The 24375-nt window shown below is 37.7% G+C and overlaps 2 protein-coding genes across 2 annotated transcripts; both read left to right on the top strand.

The window, feature by feature from the left end:
• Nucleotides 1–14626: 14626 nt before the first annotated feature.
• On the top strand, nt 14627–16531 carry LOC131659288 (uncharacterized). Its single transcript, XM_058928500.1, has 4 exons — nt 14627–14932; nt 15014–15843; nt 15949–16123; nt 16166–16531. Exons 1-4 carry the CDS (start codon nt 14627–14629, stop codon nt 16529–16531), a joined length of 1677 nt encoding a protein of 558 aa, XP_058784483.1.
• A 375-nt stretch (nt 16532–16906) lies between these two features.
• LOC131659289 (uncharacterized) lies at nt 16907–23851 on the top strand. The gene is made up of 2 exons (XM_058928501.1): nt 16907–20115; nt 20380–23851. The coding sequence occupies exons 1-2, from the start codon at nt 16907–16909 to the stop codon at nt 23849–23851; spliced, it is 6681 nt and encodes a 2226-aa protein (XP_058784484.1).
• Nucleotides 23852–24375: the final 524 nt, after the last annotated feature.

A 24375-nucleotide genomic window follows, 5' to 3' on the forward strand; every position in this document is an offset into this window, starting at 1 on the left:
GTCAATTATTTGAAATAAAATGACATAGACAATTATAAGAAGGAAAATTTTGAGGTATGACAGTTTGTTCCCATCTCGATCTCTCCATGCATTTTCAGCTACAGAAAGTTGCGGTTTGAATTTTTCCCATTTCAAACGCCTTCCACAGGTAACATGTGGTTTCTCCCTTCTCTCTTCTTCATCATGTTTTGTTGTGAGTTTGATATTTATAACATTTCATGTTTTTCCCATCTCTCTTCTTCATCATGTTATCATTTCATGTTTTGTTGTGACCTTTATAAGTTGATTTTATAAAGTTTTGATTTTTATAAAGTCTTGAGATTTTAAAGTTTTGATTTTTATAAACGAGTGATATTTCTGCAATTTTGATTTTAAAGTTTTGATTTTTGTAACTGTCCTTATTTACTCCAACTTTTATGCTAATTTTGATTGATATAATACTTAGGATTTTGCTGCAATAGTTTTGGATAATCAATAGTTGATGTTGAAAGAAGCAATGAATTTTGTTATGTTTCCTACCATGGATAAAACAATCAAAGCTTTGTGTACAATGGCCAAAGACAATGCTCATATCTCTATGCTTTCTCACACTCATAGATAGGTAAGCAGACTATTTTTGTGTGTTGTTTGTGTTATTGCTTGTATATTTTTCAACTTAATAGTTTTTATGTGATATCCTTCTTCCAGCTTCACCGAAAAATTTAGGGAAGAAAATGGTGATATTTGCGGTGAGGCTACGCAGAGAAAGGAAGGAATTGTCTTAAGTTGAGATTTAGGAGAAATTTATCGGTACGGTTGGAAACAGTTGAAAACTACAACGCATATCTTTCTGCATACCATGACGTTAATTGGCCTAACATTACATAAGAGTTTGTATTGTCTCTTGGATTATGTTTTAATCCTTATTTTTCTTAGCTTTGAAAAATCATTTGGTTACAGGTTTTAGTATTCTTCAGTTTCAGTTGTTTTAATTTATCAATACTTGAATTGTATTTTTTTTGTCAAAATCATTAAAAGAATTGTTATTATTTTTACAATTCACAGTTTTGTTTAACTTTTGAATTTTATTACTTCTTGATTTCTTATTTTTTGTTAAAAAATTTTATGACAGGTATGACATGAGAATGAGTTGGAGGAAGTATGGACAATTGCATGAATGAGTTGTAATAATATTATAGATTTGAATATTACTAAATATTGTGTTTTTAATTAAACTAATTTTAGTAAAAAATATAGGTTTTATTAGCATTTTAGGTAATTTTATTTTTCATAAACAAATGAGATATAATAGTTAAATTTTTTTAATACCATACTTGAATGAAGATAATTTAATTACAAATTTTATAATTTATATAATATCATAGTTGAGTGATGATAATTAATTACAAATTTTAAAATCAGAAGAGAGCATCTCTAACTTTCAGCCTCTCTTCATGATTTACAATGTAAGATTTCTGTTACAGCTACAAAATATAATGCAGTGATTCTACAACAGGTTAATAATTGAACAATTGATTTTTTCTCGTATTTAAAAATTATCTTAGATGGCAAATGCTAATAATATACGTTTTTTCTACACTTTCTGCATAAAACTCTAAGTAGAGTGAAGTATTATACAGCCTGCTTAATTAAACAAGACTGAAGTTAATCTATCTATACACCAATTTTACACACCTTTTACAAATTCAGCTTGTAAGCCTTATAATAGACCACTATATGTTACATAGTTGTGAGCCACATCCAAAAGGCCATGTTGTCACCCAAATCATCACTTATAGTTGGTTTTTCAAAATTTAACATGTTTCAAGTTTTACACCTAACCACTTCAATCAATACCATGATTGTAATATAAAAGAATCTTTCATACGAAAATGACACCTCAACTTTTAATATTTTTTTCACTTTTCAACAAAAACAACCCAACTGCACAACACATTCAATGTAAATGTCATTCATTAATTCTTGTACTTGAAATTCTTAAATATATACATTATATTATATCAAAGTTCTACTCTTATTTTTTTCTTACCTTTTTGTACTACATGAAACATAAAAATTTGCTTTTGAAACTATATAAAAAATTATGCACTGTGTTCAGCTCCTATGCAAGTCAAAATCATAATCTACATTTTTTATTGGTACCCGTGTTACTTGCTTTTTATTGTTATATGTCACCTCATACAATATCATTTTTCATTGTTGCTTTAAATATTGTACAACCAATGACAAACAAAAGTGTTAGGAGTTGGGCATCATTGTAAAACATCTTTTGCTATTTTATGTTTTCATGTCTACACTTTAAAGAATAAATGACATAGTTGGATTTCAATGGTAGTCCACTTAGTTCGGTGTTTGGTAGGACTTGGATCCTCTCCTTCAATTTCTTCTCTCCAATTATCTCCTTCACCATTTTCTCTCTATATCTCTCTAATATTTTCTCTCTCTTTTTCTTTTTATCATTTTTTCTTGATGCCATTAATTCTACTACACTTATTTTTGTGAAGGAGAGAATAGGAGAGAAGGAGAGGATCCATGGTCGTGTTTGGTATCAATTATGTATTTAATTTCTTTATAATAGTATTTTCTTTGACAAAACTACATGTTATTAACATTACATAATAAAAAAATAACTACAAGAAAATAAAAAAAAATAACGGCTTCATATTATTTTATTAGACAAAACTGATACATGTTATTAACATTTCAATGCTGTCAGTTGTATTTAAGAAGCATTCAATATATTTGTTACAATAACAGTGGCAGTTAGAAGGGAGCGGGAGGGTGCAGTAGCACCCTCAAAATCTTCAGATTTTTTTAATAGGTTTTGTATGAAAGAAATGACAAATTGACTTTTATCTTACTTAAACATATAACGAGTGAATTCTTGCAATTTTTTACCCGTTTTGCTTCATAATCATTAGCACATTTTTTTTTTAAAAATATATATATTTATACACTTTAAATTTGTGTCTAATATGTGTCTCTTTACTATTTTAAGACATGTTAATTTATTCTAGAAGTTTTTATAAATATATGAAATTAAATAATAAGAGAGATAGAGACATTAATATAGAGTCTAAAATTTGGTGTTCAAATAATATAATTTTTTAAAATACATTTGTTATAGGAAGCTCTTCTAAGTGTTTTATTTTTAAAGGTCCAATAATAAATTTAATAAGTAATAATAAGTTGATTTAATTTTTCAAACTATATAATTTTTTTAATCAAGTTAATCCATAAAAGCTGATAGATAAAAGCTGATAGTATAATGAGTTGAGTTGAATTTTTATAAATAAATTTCTTATTAAATTCTTTTTCAAGCATTAAAAAATCTATATTATATAAAGTTAAGTTTTTTACATTTTAGTTAATAGTAATTGATTTGTATATTTTTATGAGTGATACAATGATTGAATATTAAACAATTCATTTTTTAAGAATTTTTTTAAAAAAATATAATAAAAATAAGATATTAGTGTTATATTTTTAAAATAATATTTATTGCATCCCTTAATATTTTCGATAAGATCCGCCACTGTACAATCATAGCATACCGATATCATGATGAATGTTCATGTTACAAATCTTTAAGTTGCCCATGTTACAAATAGTTTAATGATTATTAGATAAAATATTTGTAAATATTTTACTTTATTAGTAATATTTGTAAATATTTATAATTATTATACATATTTAATTTATCATGTTGGTGATTTGTAAATATTTAACGTCGGCTGGAGAGATGGCAGAGAGTGCTAAAGAATAAGTACTCAAAGTGATGAAAATCTTAAACCATAGAAGAAGAGTGGAGGAGAGTTATGTTTTAAAATCCTCGAAATTCATATACAGATGCATTTTTCTTTTCCAAATCACAATTTTGTAATTTATAATGCAACTCTTATGAATTTAATCATTGAAAATATCAATTTATTATTGTATTATAGGGAAACAATGAGAATGATATTTATAAATTTTAGCAACTCCTGTGATTTTTATCACGAAAATTTATAATTTTCACGAGTCACTATCACCACAGTACCTTTTTTATTTTAATTAACAAAATATTTGTAAATATTTATAGTTATTAGAAATATTAGATTTATAATGTTAGTGACTTGCTATATATTTATTTTTAAATACTTTAGTTATTGGTGATTTTATAATAACAATTATATGTCAGCAACAACCAAATCTTATTGAATAATCTAAGAAATAAGTGAATTTACCCGTGCTGGAGCACAGGTCTTCTACTAGTTAGGATACAAGAAAGTATCAAAAGGTTTTAATTTCCGCTAAGGAATTAGGGAAGATAACTCTTGAGATTCGTTAATAGTTCATGTACACTGATATTTCGTAAATAAGGATTAAAGGTTATTACAAGGCAATTCATACACTTGACCCTAACATATTTTCTCATATTGTTTTAAAGTCAGATTTACGTCTTCTATTAATTTGTTGTAATTTATCGTTATTTCCAAACAAACAACAAAACCCCCATGATCTTTTGTTCAATTGAATCGTTAAGATAACTTATATTTCCTACGCAGTCCACGAGATCGATATTTGGGATAAATCCTATTATTACTACATCGGTAAAAATAGTACACTTGCTATTTTCCGGTCAGCGAGATGTTAAAATCAAGAGGGTTAAATGGAACAAAAATAGAAAAGAAGGAGTATGGGTTGTCATTCAATCGTAAAAGTTTGGAAGAACATGAAAGAGATGAGAGCTAGGTCTTGAGAGAAAATTGAAGGCTTTGTAGAACACGAAGAGGAATTCGAGATCGAACTTCAATCTGAGGTAAGGGGATTCTATCCTAGTTATTATGATTATCTTAAGTGAATGATAATTGTGGGATTAGTTTTGGGGTTTTGGGTTTAAGATGAATTGTGATGATGTGGAGGACGTAAAGGATTTAAGTGTGTTAATTGGTAATACAATGATACCTATAATGTGAAATACATGGAATTGTTATTGTATGATGAAAACCTGAGTTTAGATGGTAATTTAGGACCAGTAACATGGAGGAATCGCAAAAATTGGACTGGTTTTTATGTAGGAATTGCATCAAAATTTCTCTGATCGCGCATTTTCTTCGGGCGTAGCGATTGTCTCGCTGGGCGAGAGAAGTTTGTTCTGGGGCGCAGGGCGAAGGGTGCAGGCGAGGAGGAGTATTAGCCACTGCCTTGTCTCTCCGAGCGAGAGACTTGAGAATTTGAGAGGTTTGGCTACTACATTGTGCCGTCGGGCAAAGAAGGGTGCTCGTCGGGCGAGAGGTGTCAGAATTAGAAAAATTGTAAAGGTCCTAACTTGAGTTTTCAGACTCCGTTTGATGCATTGTTCGAAGCGTAAGCGAGCTAATGAAATAATATATAATTAGTGTAAGTACAAGCCTATACTCACCAAGGAGTTTTCGATTCATGGCAAACATCATAAGTGAACAAACAACAAAAGAACAAGTGAATGACCCAAGGAAAAGCAAGCATTAGCTATCCTATAAAGCTCAAATTACTCAACATATGGTTTTGCATCAACTAGGCCGACCCAGTGCATCATTTGGTCGACTCAAATTAAGGCAAAGATGGTCATTACAAACAAGATGATAACAATAAAAGAAAATCCAAAGGTACTTGCTTCAATTGCGACAAAGATGGTCATTACAAACCGGATTGTCCATATCTCAAGAAGGAGAAAGACAAGAATCAAAGAAAAAGTCACAACAAGTCTAGAAAAGCTTATATAGCATGGGAAAGTGATTCTTCAAGTGAAGACTCATCAAGCGATGAAGAAGAATCGGCAAACTTATGTCTTACGGTTCATCAACACAAGAAAAAGAAACGTGTAAGTCATCTTAAACCTGAACTTGTAGATAAGGTATCTCATGCTCAATTAAAATTAGCTTTTGAAGAACTACATAGAGATGCAATTGAAGCTTTCAAACTTTTGGCCTCAAATAAGAAAATCTTTTCATATCTTGAATCAAAAGTTGAGAAGACCGAAAAGGACATGGAAGCTTTGAAACAATCTATGCTAGATATTCAAAAGGATAAAATTGAGGAAGATCCTACATCATGGTTTGGTTGTGAGACATGTCATATTTGGCAAAAAGAAGTAAGAGATCTAAAGGCCAAATTAGATAAGGCTCTACAACCAAAAGTGACTTTTGCGGTTGATCCAAATAAGTTCAAAAGATCGTATACTCCTTTATATAGTAAATACACTTTTGTACCAAAAGTATCAACTAGCAAAACAGCATACTCTCATCATATTACTTGTCACTATTGTTGCAAAAAGGGACATACCATTGAAAAATGCAAATTTAGGAGGATTTTAGTTCCTAAAGGAGTATTTCAACGGTTGCCTAGGTGGAACAATTTATGTACTCACCACCTAGGACCCAATGAAGATTGGGGACCTTCCACTCTAAATTAATTTTGCAGGAAAAATGTCTTGACATTGCCGAAAGGTTGTGGTTCCTTGATAGCGGATGTTCAAGACACATGACGGGAGACATATCACTCTTTGTTGAGTTCCACGCAAAGAAAAAGGGGTATGTCACCTATGGAGACAACAATCGGGGAGCTATACTTGGTAAAGGAAGTGTAGGTAACCCGTCTACCACAACTATAACTTATGTGTTACTAATAGAAAGTCTTAAACATAATCTCCTAAGTATTAGTCAATTGTGCGACAAAGACTTCAAAGTAACTTTTACAAATTCTGGCTGCACAATAGAACATATTAAGAAAAGAGGCATCATGTTTAATGGCATATGAGTAAACTACATTTATATGCTAAAACTTGGACAAAGGCATATTTTTTTTACTTTCAATCTAGTAAGGCATATAGGCATATAGTTTGTCTCAATTTATTTACTACTTATTGTTGAAGAATCAGTTCATGTGTCCTTTGATGAATCTTACTCAAAATATGTCGAGAAAGATATATCTTTTGATAGTGCAGGCCCATCTACTGAAGACATTGTCAAAGAAAGGGAAGACGAAAGTAAAATTGTTGCAAAGAAAGATGCTAAGGAAGAGAAAGACGAATCTCATGATAATGTTGAAAAAGAAAGCATCTCAAACAATGAAGAACTTCCTAAGGCCTGGACAAAAGTGAAAGATCATCCAATTGACAACATAATAGGGGACATCTCAAAGGGCGTTACAACACGCTCCAAGATAAGTAACTGTTGTCATCATTTTGTTTTTGTTTCACAAGTTGAGCCGAAAAACGCTAAGGACGCATTACTTGATGAGCATTGGCTAATGGCCATGCAAGAAGAATTAAACCAATTTAAACGGAATGATGTTTGGGACCTTGTCCCTCATCCGGGAGATCATCAAGTAATTGGCACTAGATGGGTTTTCCGTAACAAACTTGATGAAAACGGAGTTATTACTAGAAACAAAGCTAGATTAGTTGCTCAAGGTTACAATCAAGAGGAAGGTATTGATTATGAAGAGACATACGCTCCCGTAGCATGTCTCGAAGCTATTCGTCTCTTACTTGCTTATGCTTGTTCAAAAGACTTTAAACTATTTCAAATGGATGTTAAAAGTGCCTTTCTAAATGGCTATATAAATGAAGAGGTATACGTCGCTCAGCCACCCGACTTGAGAATTACATGTATCCAACTCATGTTTATATGTTAAAACGTGCTTTATACGGTCTCAAACAAGCCCCTAGGGCTTGGTATGAACGTTTGAGCAAATTTCTACTTAGTCAAGGATACTTTAGGGGTAAAGTTGATACTACTCTTTTCATCAAAAGAAAAGATAAAGATATACTCTTGGTTCAAGTTTATGTAGATGATATTATATTTGGGTCGACTAATGCAAGACTTGTCAAAGAATTTTCTAAGCTTATGTAGAGTGAATTTGAGATGAGTCTCATGGGAGAGCTGAATTTCTTCCTTGGTCTACAAATCAAGCAACTTAGTCATGGAACGTTCGTAAGTCAAACCAAGTATTGTACAAAGTTGCTTAAAAGATTTGGAATGAGTGAGGCAAAGGAGATTGACACTCCTATGGCAACAAATAGCAATCTAGACAAAGATGAGAAAGGTAAAGAGGTTGATGTGAAATTGTACCGAGGCATGATAGGTTCACTATTGTATCTCACAACTTCAAGACCGGACATCATGTTTAGTGTATGCATGTGTGCAAGATACCAATCCTGTCCAAAGGAATCACACTTAAAAGTCGTAAAAAGGATTCTACAATATCTACGTGGAACTACTACATATGGTCTATGGTATCCTAAAGGTAATGAATGTTATTTGGTGGTGTTGCACCCCAAAATTTGCCCATTTATTTATTCCTGACTGGCATTCATATCACATTCATGTGCACATCTCATATAAGTCATTCATCCATTACATTCATCCATATCACAGTTAATGGTCAAGAAAAGTGACAGAAGAGCTCTTATTAAGAAAACCTCTTGGAAAGGCCTGTTCAGAAATAAAAGAAGATTTGAAGTCTGATTACATGGTATCAGCCCCAGTGAATTCATCCTGAAGTTAGGGTTTCATAAGCTTCAACTCAAGGTTTTGATTGAAGAATATAAGCTTGAAGTTCATCTGGTCTCCCTAAATCAAAGTTTTGACCAAAGTCAATGCAGTTGACTTTTTGGTCGACATTTAATCATGAGGTGATTTTGAGTATGAAAGGTGGTTGTCTTGAAGAAATATTCACTGGAGTTCTTTGGTTGAAAATTGATTGAGAATTGGATCAGAAGCTGATTAATCGGGAAATTCACCTGAAATTGGAAAGAATCAGAAAAGTCGACTTTTTGGTCAAAGTCAAAGTCAACTGTCAACTGTTGACTTTTGGTGGAAAATCGGTCAAAGAAAATCGAAGAAATAAATAAAATCAAGAAAATAACCAAAGTTGCCAAATATGGAAAGTTAGTTGAAATGTGAAACTTCCATAAATGGAAAGGAAAAATACTTAGAAAAATATTTGAGGATTTGGATTTGGTTGGCTAGCTCACTTCATGGCTGATTTACATGTGGATAATGGAAAAATCTCAGAACAAGGTCAACATAAAAGTTGTTCAACTCATGGCACACTACAACTTTATAGTTCAGTGCTTTCTCATTTGAATCATGGTTGAAAAGATACAAAGCTAGAAAGATTGGAGATCCCATTAAAGAAAAGTTCCACACTTAGAAAAATCTGGAGTTTTTCTGGAATTGGTTGACCAGTCAGTTTCAGGTCTGTTTTACACGTGTCAAGAGGCATTGTTTCAAGACAAGTTCAACATCAAAGTTGCATATCTCATGGAGTTGAACAACTTCTTAGTTGGAAGTTTCTTCATTTGAAGCATGGTTAGTGAGCTACAAGAGTACAAAGTTTGAAGAATCACATTTGCTAAGGTCATATTGCTGGGCACAATTCCTGGTCACGGGCAAGCATTTAATCGAACATGTGGCGTGCAAACCTTAAAGCTGATTATGGAGAGGCACAAAGACCCATAAAGTGTGAACTTGGTATTAATAGCTTCTTCTCCATGCCCTTTACACAATGAACAAAAGATCATGGGAATTGGATGCATATTGAACGAGTTACAAAGAGTCAAAGTGGTGACCATGCAAGAGTATTCCATGGCAAAAGGCTAGGCAGGGTTCCAGGTCGCGCGCGTAGCATTTGGTCGAACATGTGGTGGGCCATTTCCAAGTCCATTTTTAAGTAATTATAAGATCCTCCAAGGCCTATATTTGATATCAATCCATTCAGGGCCATGTTCTCTTTCCATTGATGCTTTTATCACGATATTTGGACTAGGGAATAATCATTTGCAATGTCTCAAAGTCATGCTCTGACCCAAAGTTTGATTGGTCAAAATTCTAAGTCAAGCAAGGCATGCACGCATACGGTCCTAGCACCAGGGTAATATCTCATGTTCATGATCATTATTCTCATCCTTCCAGCCACTATTCCAAATACCTTTCAACACCAAAGTTTCTCTACTCCATCTCCTCTTCCCATAGAACTTGAAAGTGAGTCAAATGGTGAGCCATGTTTGAAGCTGTGGGCATTCAAAGTCAGCTGTACGAACTGTTCTTGGAACAAAAGGCATTATTATTGTTTATTGTTACAACACATGCAGGAGATTGGTTATACTACTATTCACCATAATAGCCCATGCAAGAAGCTGACATACAAAGAGCACGTGAGAGATTCACTACACACACTACACCATACATTACTACACCACCACATAAATATGAAAATCACCAAGCCATGCACGTGCCACATAAAAAGCAGTAGAAAAACTTTCTACAAAGAGCAAACTTGTTCATTAAGTGTTTGAATAATAATCCTCTACACATGAGCTACACCACACCTTATGCCACACTCTCACTATAAAAACTCTACACATCTCACACACGAGGGAGCTTTTCACGTTTTTTTTCCAGAATTTTCTCACTCTCTCATTCTCTTATCTCTTCTCACTTTCACTCTCACCACACTCCAACTCTCTCTCTAACAAACTCCATAACCGTTTCCATAACCTCCAATCTTCCCTCTTCATCATCTTCATCACCTTTCAACCACCATCTACATCTCATCTCCACCATCAACAGTCATGACGAACATCAAGAATCATCATCTTCATCACCTCTACATCAAGCATCACCACTAAGATCAAGCTGCAATAATCATCATCTTCTCCTTCAAAGAAGAAACAAGCTGCTATAATCATCATTATCTCCTTCAAAGAACAAAGAGAGCAATCGAATTCATCTTCAAATCTTGATCAATATTTCTCCAAGTAAGTGATTCTTTCCATGGCATTAGAAGCATGAATAGGCCTGGAACCCGTCATCAGGGATTGGGTTAGGACAACTAGAACCACCATGTTTTCAATGTGTGTTGCATTTGCAATGTAAAGTTTGATTTCGGTTCCTTTTGAATTGATGCCTGTTGGAATGTCTGAATTACGTATTCGAGCTTTAGATGTTACCAGGATCGTGTTGAGGTGTTTACTTTGCGTTTTGGTGAAGATGATAGAAATTAGGGCTTGAATGTGGTGTTCGGTTTGGTTCATGGGGGAAGAATTAACGAAAACTAATCTCATATTCGTGATCTACGCAAGGATTTGAGTAGAAAGGTATCAGCTTTTTACAGTTCTGGTATTTTTTGCTTGGCGCCGCCGCCTGTGTGATCGTAGAAGACGACCGGAGCGGAGCTCCGGCGTCTGAGCTTTCTTTAATTAGTTTTATTCCGTTAGCTAGGTGGCGTGTTCCTATTGGTGCTTCATTTCAGTTTTTGTTTTATTCAAATCATTGGGGTGGTGCGTTGTCACGCTGTGATTGGCTCTTGATATTCATTTTTGTCTTTTATGACTTAAGTATAGTATTGCCCAATTGATATGCTAAGTTTGCTTTTTCATGTCACGTTTCAATTTGTAAAATCATGTGTTAGATGAATGACATGCTGATATTAAATAAATTCAATAAATGGAATAATGGGATAATGTATACAGTGGGCTGCGTTTGGATATAGGCCTAATGCGGATTGGTTCCTGCACCCCCAGTAATAGGCCCAGATGCGCCTTTTAATTAGAGCATAGTTCACTAGGCTTTTGCTAATGCACCCCCTGTAGGCTTTCTTGTTAGAAATTGTTTCACTTTGTTTTCTTCATAACTTTTGATTCATTAATCTGTTTCCGCTCAAATAAAAAATCAATAAAAATATGTTTTAAATAGAATAATGTGTGTAGAAATTTTTGATATTTTTGTTAGATTTTTAGAACTTAGTTTGTTGTTTTAATAAATCATTTTCTTTGGTGTGTTCATTGTGTTTTTTAAGTTCAATCGGTTTTGCAAATTAATTTTGTTTAATACCTTAGGAGTAGAATTTAATTGCCATTTTTTGTGTGATATCAGTAGACTCATATACCATATTGTGTGAAAAAAATAAAAGTTTAATTCTATGTTTTGGTTAGGTTTTCATTAGATTTTCTATACCCGATTTATGTGTGTCCCTAAACGGATAACCATGCGAATTTGACCTATAATTTGCTTTACCTTTATGCAATTGACTTAGTTTCTTTTTGTACATATAAGTAGGGATGTTTAGAGGTCCTAAGACCTGGAGTTGAATTTTTCAAGTCATGTTTTCTTATTTTACTTGATTTTTCTTTGTTACTTGTAAATAACTCACCTTTGGTTAACGATTGTACCATAATTTGTCCGAATGACCTATAATTTTGTATGAAACTTCTTGACTTGTTTTGTGATTGCTTAGACACCTTTTAGAGGTCATTAGCTACTGACTTCCATCATTTGATCACATCTTTCTAACATCACTCCTAATTTGAATTCTATTAACTAGTTTTGACCTAGTTTTGTATAGTTTTGTTAGAACTTTGTTTGTTTCAAGTTAATTGACTAACATAGATTGGTACAAGGTCTTGGACCCATAAATGAACTAATTGCTACTGACTTTAAGCTTTGTTCATGTTTTCATTTGCTTTTTGTTTCGATTAATGGAAGTTTGTTCGCTAGTTGTTAAGTGACGATTTATGCGATACTTTGGTAACTCTTTGTGAATATTTTTGTGTGGTGCCATATGGCTTTTGTGTTTGATTTAGGACATTTATTTCCTTGATTTGCTACTGCCCTAGGGCTCTCTTCTCATCTTGTTGGAGTTGTAACTCCATTCTTTTGCCATGTTCCCTTAGACTCTTCCTTCTTTGTTAAGAGGAATTGAGATAGGTTAGGATAGTTATCCTTGACCTTAGGGCCATTAGACTTAGATTAGAATAACTTAGATTAGAGAATAGGTTAGTTCCCCTTTGTTCATTCTTTTTCTTTTCAACTTTAAAACACTAATAAATAAAGATACGAATCACATTAAGAAAGTGATAGAGAAATGAGTGGGATTCATTCCCTAATCTGTTTCTCAATCGCTTAGTGGCATAGAAATGAGTGGGATTCATTCCCTAATCTGTTTCTCGGTCACTACTTAATGGGAGAGAAATGAGTGGGATTCATTCCCTAATCTGTATCTCAAACATTAATTAATGGGATAGAAATGAGTGGGATTCATTCCCTAATATGTTTCTTGAACATTATATAATGGGATAGAAGTGAGTGGGATTCATTCCCTAATCTGCTTCTCGATCATTATACATTTTATGTGATTCGAATCGCAAAGTAAATTCCCTTAAAAAATACCCAACCAAAAACATTCAAAACACTTAATAAAGGCTCGAATTAAAACAAAGTGATGAAGTGGTGCGAAACCTTGTATTGGGTTTTGTTCATCATGTAGTTACATAAAAAACACAAACCCAAGTTCATTCTCTTTTGCCTTGTTAGGCGCTTAAGAACAAGTTAAGTCCTTTCCAAAATTAGGCGTATAAGTCTCCAAAGGTCGAGCATCGTGGATTGTGACCTTAACCTCTGTTCAACTAAAAAACACAAAACAAATGGAAACTATGGAGCCGAACTACGGTCGTTCTGATTCCTGAAAAGGATACGTAGGCATTGGGTCGCGGGGCCTAAGCGAACACACTTGTAAATAATTCCTTCTTTTCCCCGTATTTCTTTTGCATTCATTCGCATTTAGGTTTTAGACATAGACACCCTTTAGATAGAAACAAACATAGGTGGATACCATCGAGTACGATGGGCGTGAGGGGTGCTAGCACCTTCCCCTTGCGTAACCGACTCCCGTGCCCTGTTCTCTGGTCGAAAGACCTTGTTCTTGTTCTGAGTTAGGTTTTCTGATATTCCTTTCCCTTATGGGATAAATATATTAGTGGCGACTCTGATCCATTTTTTCGCGGTAGCGACAGCTGGCGACTCTGCTGGGGATGTTGATAGACCTGTTGCTGGTCCATCCTTAGTGAGTCGATCCTAGCCTGCGTTTGTTTGTTTATTTACTGGGTGTTTATTTGTTTTATGTCTATACCTTGTATATATGTTTACATGTTTACTTTTCTGCTTGCATATCATGTTTATTTCTGTTTGCATATCATGCATATGGATTATATTCTGTGTTCCTTGGGGTCTTCTGTTCTGTTTTGCAGGTTGGGTGGGTTGTTCTATGAGGTAAAAGGCCCAATACCCAGGCCAGAGTTAACACATAGGATACCTAGGATAGAGTTGATAGTCATGACGCCAACAGAATGTCAGGTTCTGTTGATTGCGATCATGAGACCCACGACCAGCTGAGACTCGAATGGGATACCGTTGTTGGCATGTATTTGCAACAATGACGGTGTTTCAGGAGAGTTGCTAACGCTGGAGACCTTTCGACCTACCTTGACCTAGATTCACCTGTGAGTGGGGTGGGATATTCATGACAGGTACCGTTGGTGACTGTTCTATTATGTTGGTGACTATGGTTCTCTTGGGTTTGCGGTATTTATGCCGGATTTTTGATCCTGCAACATCCAATCCTGTTCAGAAGAAACATACACTTCTCCTATGTGGGGAGGATCTTTCATTGCATCATAATCATCATAGCATGTTTAATTTCAAAAAAAAAAAGAAGAAGAAAAAAAAGAAAAAAAAAAGAAGAAAAAAAGAAAAAAGAGAAAAGAGATTAACATTCATATGCATGCCATTTTTCAGGTATCCAAAGTCAACACTTCTCATCAAGAATGGCTAACAGTGTGACCGTCAACAAAAAGACTACGAAGCATACCTTCTCTTGCAGTTTCTACCGTGAGGATATAACACCTTTGGTTCGATTGAGCACCCGAGTTACTGGGCAAAATTTGGATGAATTCAGAAAGACTTATGGCCACATTCTGCTTATGTTAACTACTCGTATTGATGAGTGGGGTCTCTACACTCTTCTTCAGTTTTATGATTCTGAGCTGCGCTGCTTTACCTTTCAAGATTACCAACTAGCCCCTACCCTCGAAGAGTATGCACACATTCTTCAAATCAAAGTTCCACATAAGGTTCCTTTTGTGTGTGCACCCGAGAAGCCCAAAATGGATCGCATTGCTGGTGCTCTTTATTTGAGCATGAAGGACGTTAAGGATAACTGGAAGCCTAATGGTGGGACCCATGGATTCTATGTGAAATTTCTGATGAGGGAAGCTGAAACCCTTGCTGATAAGGAAAAGTGGAAAGAATTCAATGCTCTCCTGGCCGTCATGATCTATGGATTAGTGATGTTTCCGAATATTCCAAATTTTGTTGATCTCACTGCCATTTGTCTCTTCATGGATCAAAATCCTGTACCCACTCTGTTGGCCGACACTTATTATGCCATCCATTCTAGGTATGGAAAAAAGGGATCAGTTGGGGGTTGTTTGCCAATACTGTACGAATGGTTTTCTTCACATTTGCCTAAAAGCGGAGCATTTGTCACTACAAGAGATTCACAAAAGTGGCCCCAAAGGATTATGGGACTTACTGCAAATGATATTGTTTGGTATCACCTCCGAACGGACATCGAGCAAGTTATAACCAGATGTGGAAGTTTTGGCAATGTTCCTCTCATAGGGACAAAAGGAGTTATCAACTATAATCCGAAGCTAGCACTGCGCCAGTTGGGTTTTGCACTGAAGGACAAGCCTTTGGAAAAAGAGATATTTGAGTCCGTTTGTTTTGAAAAAGGAACCGATCCAGAAGGTTTGGAGAAAGTGAGGAGTGCGTGGAACAAAATTCATACAGAAGACCGAACTACCTTGGGGGGAAAGAATGCCATTGCTAAGAAAGCTTATACTGAATGGGTTGAAGAAAGAGTTAAGGAGCGCCTGCTGCCTTTCCCGAAGGTTAGCCCTCTATATGAACAACCACCTGAGATTTTAACTGCCACTGTACCAGCTGAGGAGTACAACCAAGTACATGTGGAGAATATCAGGTTGCGAGAAAAAGGGGAAGACGCTAAAATAAAGTACTTCTTGGTGGATCAGAAAAGGGCTGAATTAGCACATGAGGTTAAAATGTTGAAAGGAGGATCTTCCAGAGTTCAAAAAAGGGCTAGAACTGAAAAGGGTGAAAGAGCTACCACTGTTCGTATTGAGGACCATCAAAGGGTTATAGAAGAAGCGGTAAAGAAAGCAGAAGAAAAGCTCAAGCAAGAGTACAGAGAAGATTTAAGGGCTCACAAGCTCAGAGTAGAGAAAGAGGCTAGGGCCGAGGTAAAGGGTTTGAAAAAGAAGCTTGAAGAGGAAACCACTCAGAGGGTAGCAATCAAGAAGAAGCTTGAAGAGGAAATTACTCAAAGGTTAGCCGTGGAGACACAACTCAAAGGTAGTCATCTCCGTTCCGCTCGACTAACAGAAGAGAATGCAAAGCTCAGAAACCAGATAGCAGAAATGGAAAGTACATCTGAAAAGAATACCCTCCCTGATTGCAAAGGATGTGAGAGCTTGGTGGCCCACTGTGATATGTTAGATGGGCAGTTGTTTCGCAAAGATGTGGTGATTCAAAGTTTTGTCAAAGGAAGAGACCGAGAAGTGACTAAGAAGATGTTTGATGAAACTAAGAAGTGGAGCGACGAGCACTTTAAACAAGGAGGACCTTTGTTTTACACCCAGATGGATTAGTGTTTGAGCTTATATTTCGCGACCACCACCAGGCTTGTTGGATGGGGTCCTTTATCTTTTCTGTTGTTTGAACTATCTTGTCAATGTATGGGTATGCCCAAACTCAAAAAGAGATTATTAATGAAATTTGAGTCTTTTTGTTTCCTCTTGATGCTTATCTTTTGTCACATTGTTAAACATTCTTGATTAATATTAAATATTTTGGATACTCTGAAAATGGCACCTCACATCATATGCACACATGCACCTCATGCACATCATGCACAAACAGGTACATCAGATGGTGTTCTTATCTGACTGATCAGGTTTTCTCTTTCAGCAATTGCACCTCCGCCTACACATCGCTACTACACAAGGGCTAATCACTCACTGCAAATGGATCAGTTAAGGGACGATCTTATCCAGATGAGAACTCAGGTTACTGCTCAAATGGCTCAGTTCATGGAAGTCATGCAAAACATGGCTGATCGCCAAGAAGAACTCAGAATCAGGATGGACACAGTTGCTCAGGTTGTTGCGGACCCCCCGCAAAGAAACCCGGCTGATATTCGTGTCAATGGTGAATCTGTGATCGGAGGACCTGGTGTAATTCCTCCTGCTGCTAATCAAGGTAATCCTTACGGGCCTCCCCAGCCCATTCCTGAAGGACAAGCCACACAACAAATCAGAAGAGCTGCTGCCATCCCCGTGTTGGAAGAAGATCGACATGAGGATCTATTTCCTGAAAGTGAGTTGGGATTTCCACATGATGCTGGAAGGTTGTTCAGAGGACTGGAGGAAAGGATGAGGGCCATGGAAGGCCAAGGACTCGGTATGGACATTAATGACTTGGGTTTGGTTCCTGGTGTCCGTGTGCCGCCAAAATTCAAAGTGCCAGATTTTGAAAAGTACAAGGGGAATACTTGTCCCAAGACCCATGTCCGAGCTTACTACCGCAAGATGCATGTCTATTCCGAGGATGAGGGGCTGTTGATGCATTTCTTCCAAGATAGCCTAACTGGGGCATCTTTGGAATGGTATATGAGGCTGGAAAGAGCTAGTATTCGAAGCTGGAGAGACTTGGTTGATGCCTTCATAAAGCAGTATCAATATAATGTTGACATGGCACCCAATCGCACTCAATTGCAGAATCTATCTCAGAAAACTAATGAGTCCTTCAAAGAATACGCGCAGAAATGGCGCGAGTTGGCAGCTAGAGTTCAACCACCTATGTTGGAGAGAGAAATGATGGACCTGTTCACCAATACTTTGGAAGGTCAATACTATTCTGCTTGTTCTGCATCCTCGAGTTTCGCCGAGTTGGTCATGATCGGTGAGAGAATTGAAAGTGGTATCAAGGCTGGTAGAATTCAGAATCCGAGTGCCGCTAGTTCCTCCTCTGGGGTTGTTGGAAAGAAACCTTATAACGGGTTTGCCAAGAAAAGAGAAGGTGAGACGAGTGCTGCTTATTATGGTAAAGGCAAAAGCCAGGCTCATCAACAAGTGGCCGCCGTGACTATACCGAATGTTCCATTTCAGCAACATCAGCAACGAGGGTATACTCCGCGCCAGTATCAACCAAAGGCACCTGAGAGAACTTTTGACCCGATCCCGATGACATATGCACAAGTATTGCCATACCTCCTCGACTTGAAGTTGGTACAATTGAGAACTCTAGCAACTCCTGCTAAGTTGCCTCCTAATTGGGATGCTAATGCAAGGTGTGAATTCCACTCTGGAGCACCCGGGCATAACATTGAAAACTGCAAAGCATTGAAGTATCAGGTTCAAAATCTCCTCGACTCCAAAGCCATCGAGTTCACTCCTACTCCAGGGCCTAATGTTGTTCAAAATCCCATGCCCCCTCATGGGTCTCATGCTGCAAACGCCCTCGATTGTGTTGAAGATACTCGTTTGGTTAAAGACGTGACTGAGTTAGGCTCTCTGTTGCCTTTACTGAAAGTAGAATTATTGAGAATGGGTCTATGTGCTGGTTGTGGAGAATTGTGTAATGATTGCATGGCCACTTCCTCAGTTTGTGACAAAGTGAAGAATGGTATTCAACAGTTGATAGATAGTGGGTATCTACAGTTTGAGCGCACACGACGACCCGAGGTATTTGAGAATGAAATTAATGTGGCGTCCATCCCCTACACTCCTGCTAAAATCCCAATTCCTGCTAGAGCACCTCCTTTGGTTATTACATCACCTGGTCCCGTTCCGTATACTAGTGAGAAAGCAATCCCATGGAATTATGGCGGAGAAGTTTTTTACCAAGGGGCCAAGTATGAGATTAAAGCACCGGTTGAGAAAGAAGATGTTGATAATGTCGTTGGCATCGGAAGAATGACAAGAAGTGGTCGTATTTTCAATCCTCCCCAGAGTACTCGCGATGACAATACAGAAGCTCCAGCTCAAGCAAAAGGGAAAGGAGTGGTAGAAGATACGGTGGATCAGGGGCAAAGTTCTAACTCTGAAGATACTATGGCCAAAGAGATGGAAGAGTTCCTAAAGATCATCAAGAAGAGTGAGTATAAAGTGGTTGACCAGCTGAGTCAAACTCAATCTAAGATCTCGATCTTACAGTTGCTCTTATGCTCCGAGACGCATCGAAATGCTTTATTGAGACTCCTAGGCACTGCCTTTGTCCCTCCTGAGATCTCAGTAAATCAGCTTGAAGGGGTTGTGTCTAATATCAATGCTGGAAACGGATTGGGATTCACTGATGCAGATTTGCCTTCTGAAGGTAGAAAACATAATAGAGCTTTGCACATATCTGTGGAGTGCAAGGGGACTATATTATCTCGTGTTCTTGTTGATAATGGATCTTCTTTGAATGTGTTACCAAAGTCGTCTTTAATGAGGCTAGACTATTCTGGTGTTGAGATAAGACCGAGCGAATTAACTGTGAGAGCCTTTGATGGCTCAAAGAGGTCGGTGTTTGGGGAGGTTGATTTACCAGTGATGATAGGTCCTCAACTCTTCACTATTACTTTCTTTGTGATGGATATCCACCCGGCCTACAGTTGTCTCCTGGGGCGTCCATGGATCCATGCTGCTGGGGCCGTGACTTCCACATTGCATCAGAAACTCAAATTCGCCACTCAAGGGAAGATAGTCACAATATGTGGGGAGGAAGAGCATGTGGTAAGCCATCTTGCGTCTTTCAAATATATTGATGTGGAAGGGGAGGTCCACGAAACACCTTGTCAAGCGTTTGAGGCTGTCCAGACTATCAAGATCCCTTATGTTGAAAATAAGAAGTTAGGGGCCCCCATGTCTTCACTAAAGGAAGCTAAAGCTGTGGTTGAATCTGGTCATCCTGAAGGATGGGGCCGAGTCTTGGATCTACCAATCAAGCAGGATAAGGGTGGGATTGGATATCAGTTGGGTCAGAGTTCATCTAATGAGGCCTCCAAGAAGCCCGGAACCTTCATTCCGATCAAGTTCTCTAGTGCTGGCATCGTCAAGGATCATGTTTGCGCTGCTGATGATGATGTGGATAGTGATTATGACATTGAAGAATGGATCAAGCCGTGTGTCCCGGGACAGAAGCTTCTCAACTGGTCATCTGAAGACATCATCTCAATTGCTCTTGATCAAAAGTAATACTGTTTGTTTTTGTTTATCATGCAATAATTCCTGTGTTCTGCCCAAGACACAGTGAACACATGTAGGGCCTCATTTGTTGTTTTTCAATGTTAAAATCATTAATAAAAGGACGTTTTTGCATTCAAATATTTTGTTCCCTGTCTTTCATTGTTTTACTTTTACATTTATAATCAATAAAAAAAAATAAAAATGGCAACGTCTCTTATTCATCATCTTCCCTCTACTCTAAAATAAAGCATAAATCATAATTCATGCAGATCAACTTCTCCTCCAGATTCTGTTGGTAACGATCTTGCTATGCCTCGTTATGACTTTGACAATCCTGTCTACACCGCTGAAGAAGGGGATGAAGAAGATTGTGAATTGCCTGATGAGTTGGCCAGATTGTTGAAACAAGAAGAGAAAGTGATCGAGCCACATCAAGAGCCTATTGAGACGGTGAATCTTGGCACCGAAGAGATGAGAAGGGAGGTTAAAATAGGGGCTTCTTTGAATGAGGGTGTGAAAGAAAAGTTGATCGGAATGTTGAAAGAGTATTCTGATATCTTCGCCTGGTCTTACGAAGATATGCCGGGATTAGATACTGATATTGTTGTGCACAGGCTACCCCTTAAAGAAAATTCTCCGCCCGTCAAACAGAAACTCAGGAGAACACGTCCTGATATGTCCAAGAAAATCCAAGAAGAGGTTCAGAAGCAGTTTGATGCAGGTTTTCTTGCTGTAACAGTTTATCCACCATGGGTCGCCAACATTGTACCTGTACCTAAGAAAGATGGGAAGGTACGAATGTGTGTCGACTATCGAGATCTGAATAGGGCAAGCCCGAAGGATGATTTCCCGCTTCCTCACATTGATGTATTGGTAGATAATACTGCTCAGTTCTCAGTTTTCTCCTTCATGGACGGTTTTTCTGGTTACAATCAAATAAAGATGGCGCCCGAAGACATGGAAAAGACAACATTCATTACGCCTTGGGGCACCTTTTGTTACAAGGTCATGCCGTTTGGATTAAAGAATGCTGGGGCAACCTATCAAAGAGCCATGGTGACTTTGTTTCACGACATGATTCATAAAGAAATTGAGGTCTATGTGGACGACATGATTGCAAAGTCCCATACTGAAGAAGAACACCTGGTTCATCTGAAGAAATTGTTTGAAAGGTTAAGAAAGTTCAGGTTAAGGTTGAATCCCAATAAGTGCACCTTCGGAGTGAGATCAGGAAAGTTGCTTGGTTTCATTGTAAGTGAAAGGGGTATCGAGGTCGATCCCGCCAAGGTAAAAGCTATACAAGAGATGCCTGAGCCGAGAACCGAGAAACAGGTTCGTGGATTCTTGGGAAGGTTAAATTATATTGCAAGGTTCATCTCACACCTTACCGCCACGTGTGAACCTATCTTCAAGTTATTGAGAAAGAACCAGGCAATAAAGTGGGATGACGATTGTCAAAAGGCATTTGACAAGGTTAAAGAGTATTTGCAAGAGCCTCCAATCCTCATGCCTCCAGTGGAAGGTAGACCTTTGATTATGTACCTGACGGTCCTCGAGAATTCAATGGGGTGTGTGCTGGGTCAGCATGACGAGTCCGGTCGAAAAGAGCACGCAATTTATTACCTTAGCAAAAAGTTTACCGATTGTGAATCAAGATACTCACTACTCGAGAAAACTTGCTGTGCTTTGGCATGGGCTGCTCGCCGACTGAGACAGTATATGTTGACTCACACCACTTTATTGATTTCAAAGATGGACCCAATCAAATATATATTTGAGAAACCGGCATTGACAGGGAGGATTGCCCGTTGGCAAATGATCTTGACAGAATATGACATCCAATACACTACTCAGAAGGCCATTAAAAGTAGTGTGATTGCTGATTATCTTGCACATCAACCCGTGGACGATTACCAGTCTATGTACTTTGAGTTTCCTGATGAAGATATAATGTGCGTGGCAGAAACTTCCAGAAGTCAAGATCAAGAGGAAGGACCTGAACCAGGGGCGCGATGGACGCTCGTGTTCGATGGTGCCTCTAATGCATTGGGTAATGGTATAGGGGCTGTGCTTACTTCTCCAACAGGTTTTCATATTCCATTTACGGCCAGGATTTGTTTTGATTGTACTAATAATGTGGCTGAATACGAGGCTTGCATATATGGTATTGAGGCGGCCGTTGATTTGAGGATTAAAAATCTCGCAGTTTATGGAGATTCTGCTTTGGTGATTAGTCAGATCAACGGAGATTGGGAAACACGCCACCCCAACTTGATTCCCTATAGAGAACATGTGGTGAAATTGGCTCAATACTTTGATGAGATCACCTTCGATCACATCCCTCGAGAGGAAAATCACTTGGCTGATGCGTTGGCCACTTTAGCATCCATGTTCAAAGTCAAATGGGACAATGAAGCGCCGTCAATTGTGATCAAAAGGTTGGATGAACCTGCATTCTGTGGCGTCATTGATAATGTGCCTGATGAGAAACCATGGTTTTATGACATTAAGAAGTTCCTGGAAACCCAAGAGTATCCTGAGGGTGCTTCCCTCACAGATAGGAAAACTCTGAAGAGACTATCTGCCAAGTTCTTCATTGCTGGAGGTGTGTTGTACAAAAGGAACTTTGATTCTGTGTTGCTCAGATGCGTGGATAGACACGAAGCAGCAAAGATCATGCAAGAGGTACACGAAGGATCCTTTGGTACACATGCAAGTGGGCACACCATGGCTAGGAAAATATTGAGAGCAGGTTATTATTGGTCTACCTTGGAACATGATTGTTTCAACCATGTGGTGGTATGTTACAAATGTCAAGTGTATGCAGATAGGGTTCATGTACCTCCGGTTCCTCTGAATGTGTTGACATCTCCTTGGCCATTTGCTATGTGGGGCATCGATATGATTGGGGAAATTAAGCCCACCGCCTCTAATGGACATCGTTTCATCCTTGTTGCCATTGATTACTTCACCAAGTGGGTTGAAGCGGCCTCTTATGCAAATGTCTCCAAGCAAGTAGTGACTCGCTTCATCAAGCACCATATAATTTGTCGTTATGGGGTTCCTGAGAGAATTATCACTGATAATGGATCCAACCTCAATAATAAGATGATGAAGGAACTGTGCAAGGACTTCAAGATCACGCATCATAACTCCTCCCCGTACAGGCCAAAGATGAATGGCGCAGTTGAGGCGGCCAATAAAAACATCAAGAAGATTGTGCAAAAGATGGTGGTCACTTATAAGGACTGGCATGAGATGTTGCCCTTTGCTTTACATGGTTATCGTACCTCGGTGCGCACTTCCACAGGGGCAACTCCTTTCTCCTTGGTATATGGCATGGAAGCGATTCTTCCGGTTGAGGTTGAGATTCCTTCATTAAGGGTATTAACAGATGTGAAGCTCAGTGAAGCTGATTGGGTCCAGACCAGATTTGATCAATTAAACCTTATTGATGAAAAGAGACTAGCAGCCATATGCCACGGGCAAGCCTATCAAAAGAAGATGAAGAGAGCCTTCGACAAGAAGATTCGACCTCGACACTTTCAGGTTGGTGACCTTGTGCTCAAGAAGATCCTGCCTATTCACAACGATCCTAGGGGAAAGTGGACTCCGAATTACGAAGGGCCTTATGTTGTAAAGAAAGTCTTCTCAGGTGGCGCCATGATCCTCTCAACTATGGATGGCGAGGACTTTCCACTTCCCGTGAACGCCGACGCAGTTAAAAAATACTTCGCATAAACCTGATCAAAAAAATAAAAATGAAAGAAAAGGAAAAGATCAGGAAAAAGAATGAAAAAGAAATAAAGTACACCCGCTAAGTTGAAAACCCGAAAGGGCGACTTAGGCAAAAAAAGGGTCCTGGTGGATTGAAAACCCGAAAGGGCGGTCCAGGCAAAAGAGGGACAAAAAGCGAATGACTGCGTCGTGCATTAGATCCTCAAGCATAATTAGTCACCATAATTGGAGGGCTCACAAGGGCAAAGGATCAATCCGTTCATCCATTTCGGAAAGCAAAGCAGAAGGAACATCGAAGATCTGCAAGGCATAGCAAGATTGGAACCCAATGGAATCTTTTCTTACGTTGCCATGTTTGTAAATTCTATTTGTTTTCCTTTTTGGTGGCCACCTCCTTAAGGGGCCGCTTCCTGGTGTACCCGCCTATGTTAGGCATTTCTTTTCATTAATAAAAAGATATTTCACTCAAAATTCCTACATTGTTTTATTTTTACTGTTTTGTTTACAAAAGCGTCCAATTATTTTGG

Source organism: Vicia villosa, linkage group LG3, assembly GCF_029867415.1.
Source record: "Vicia villosa cultivar HV-30 ecotype Madison, WI linkage group LG3, Vvil1.0, whole genome shotgun sequence".
NCBI lineage: Eukaryota > Viridiplantae > Streptophyta > Magnoliopsida > Fabales > Fabaceae > Vicia > Vicia villosa.

Bases quoted from the DNA above. Each gene is read 5' to 3' on its own strand.
- LOC131659288 (XM_058928500.1), top strand. From the start codon at position 14,627: ATGGCTAACAGTGTGACCGTCAACAAAAAGACTACGAAGCATACCTTC. The intron at 14,933-15,013 runs GTTCCTTTTGTG...AAGGACGTTAAG, and splicing joins AAATCAAAGTTCCACATAAG to GATAACTGGAAGCCTAATGG. The intron at 16,124-16,165 runs GTAAAGGGTTTG...GAAACCACTCAG, and splicing joins AGAAAGAGGCTAGGGCCGAG to AGGGTAGCAATCAAGAAGAA.
- LOC131659289 (XM_058928501.1), top strand. From the start codon at position 16,907: ATGGATCAGTTAAGGGACGATCTTATCCAGATGAGAACTCAGGTTACT. The intron at 20,116-20,379 runs GTAATACTGTTT...TAATTCATGCAG, and splicing joins TCAATTGCTCTTGATCAAAA to ATCAACTTCTCCTCCAGATT.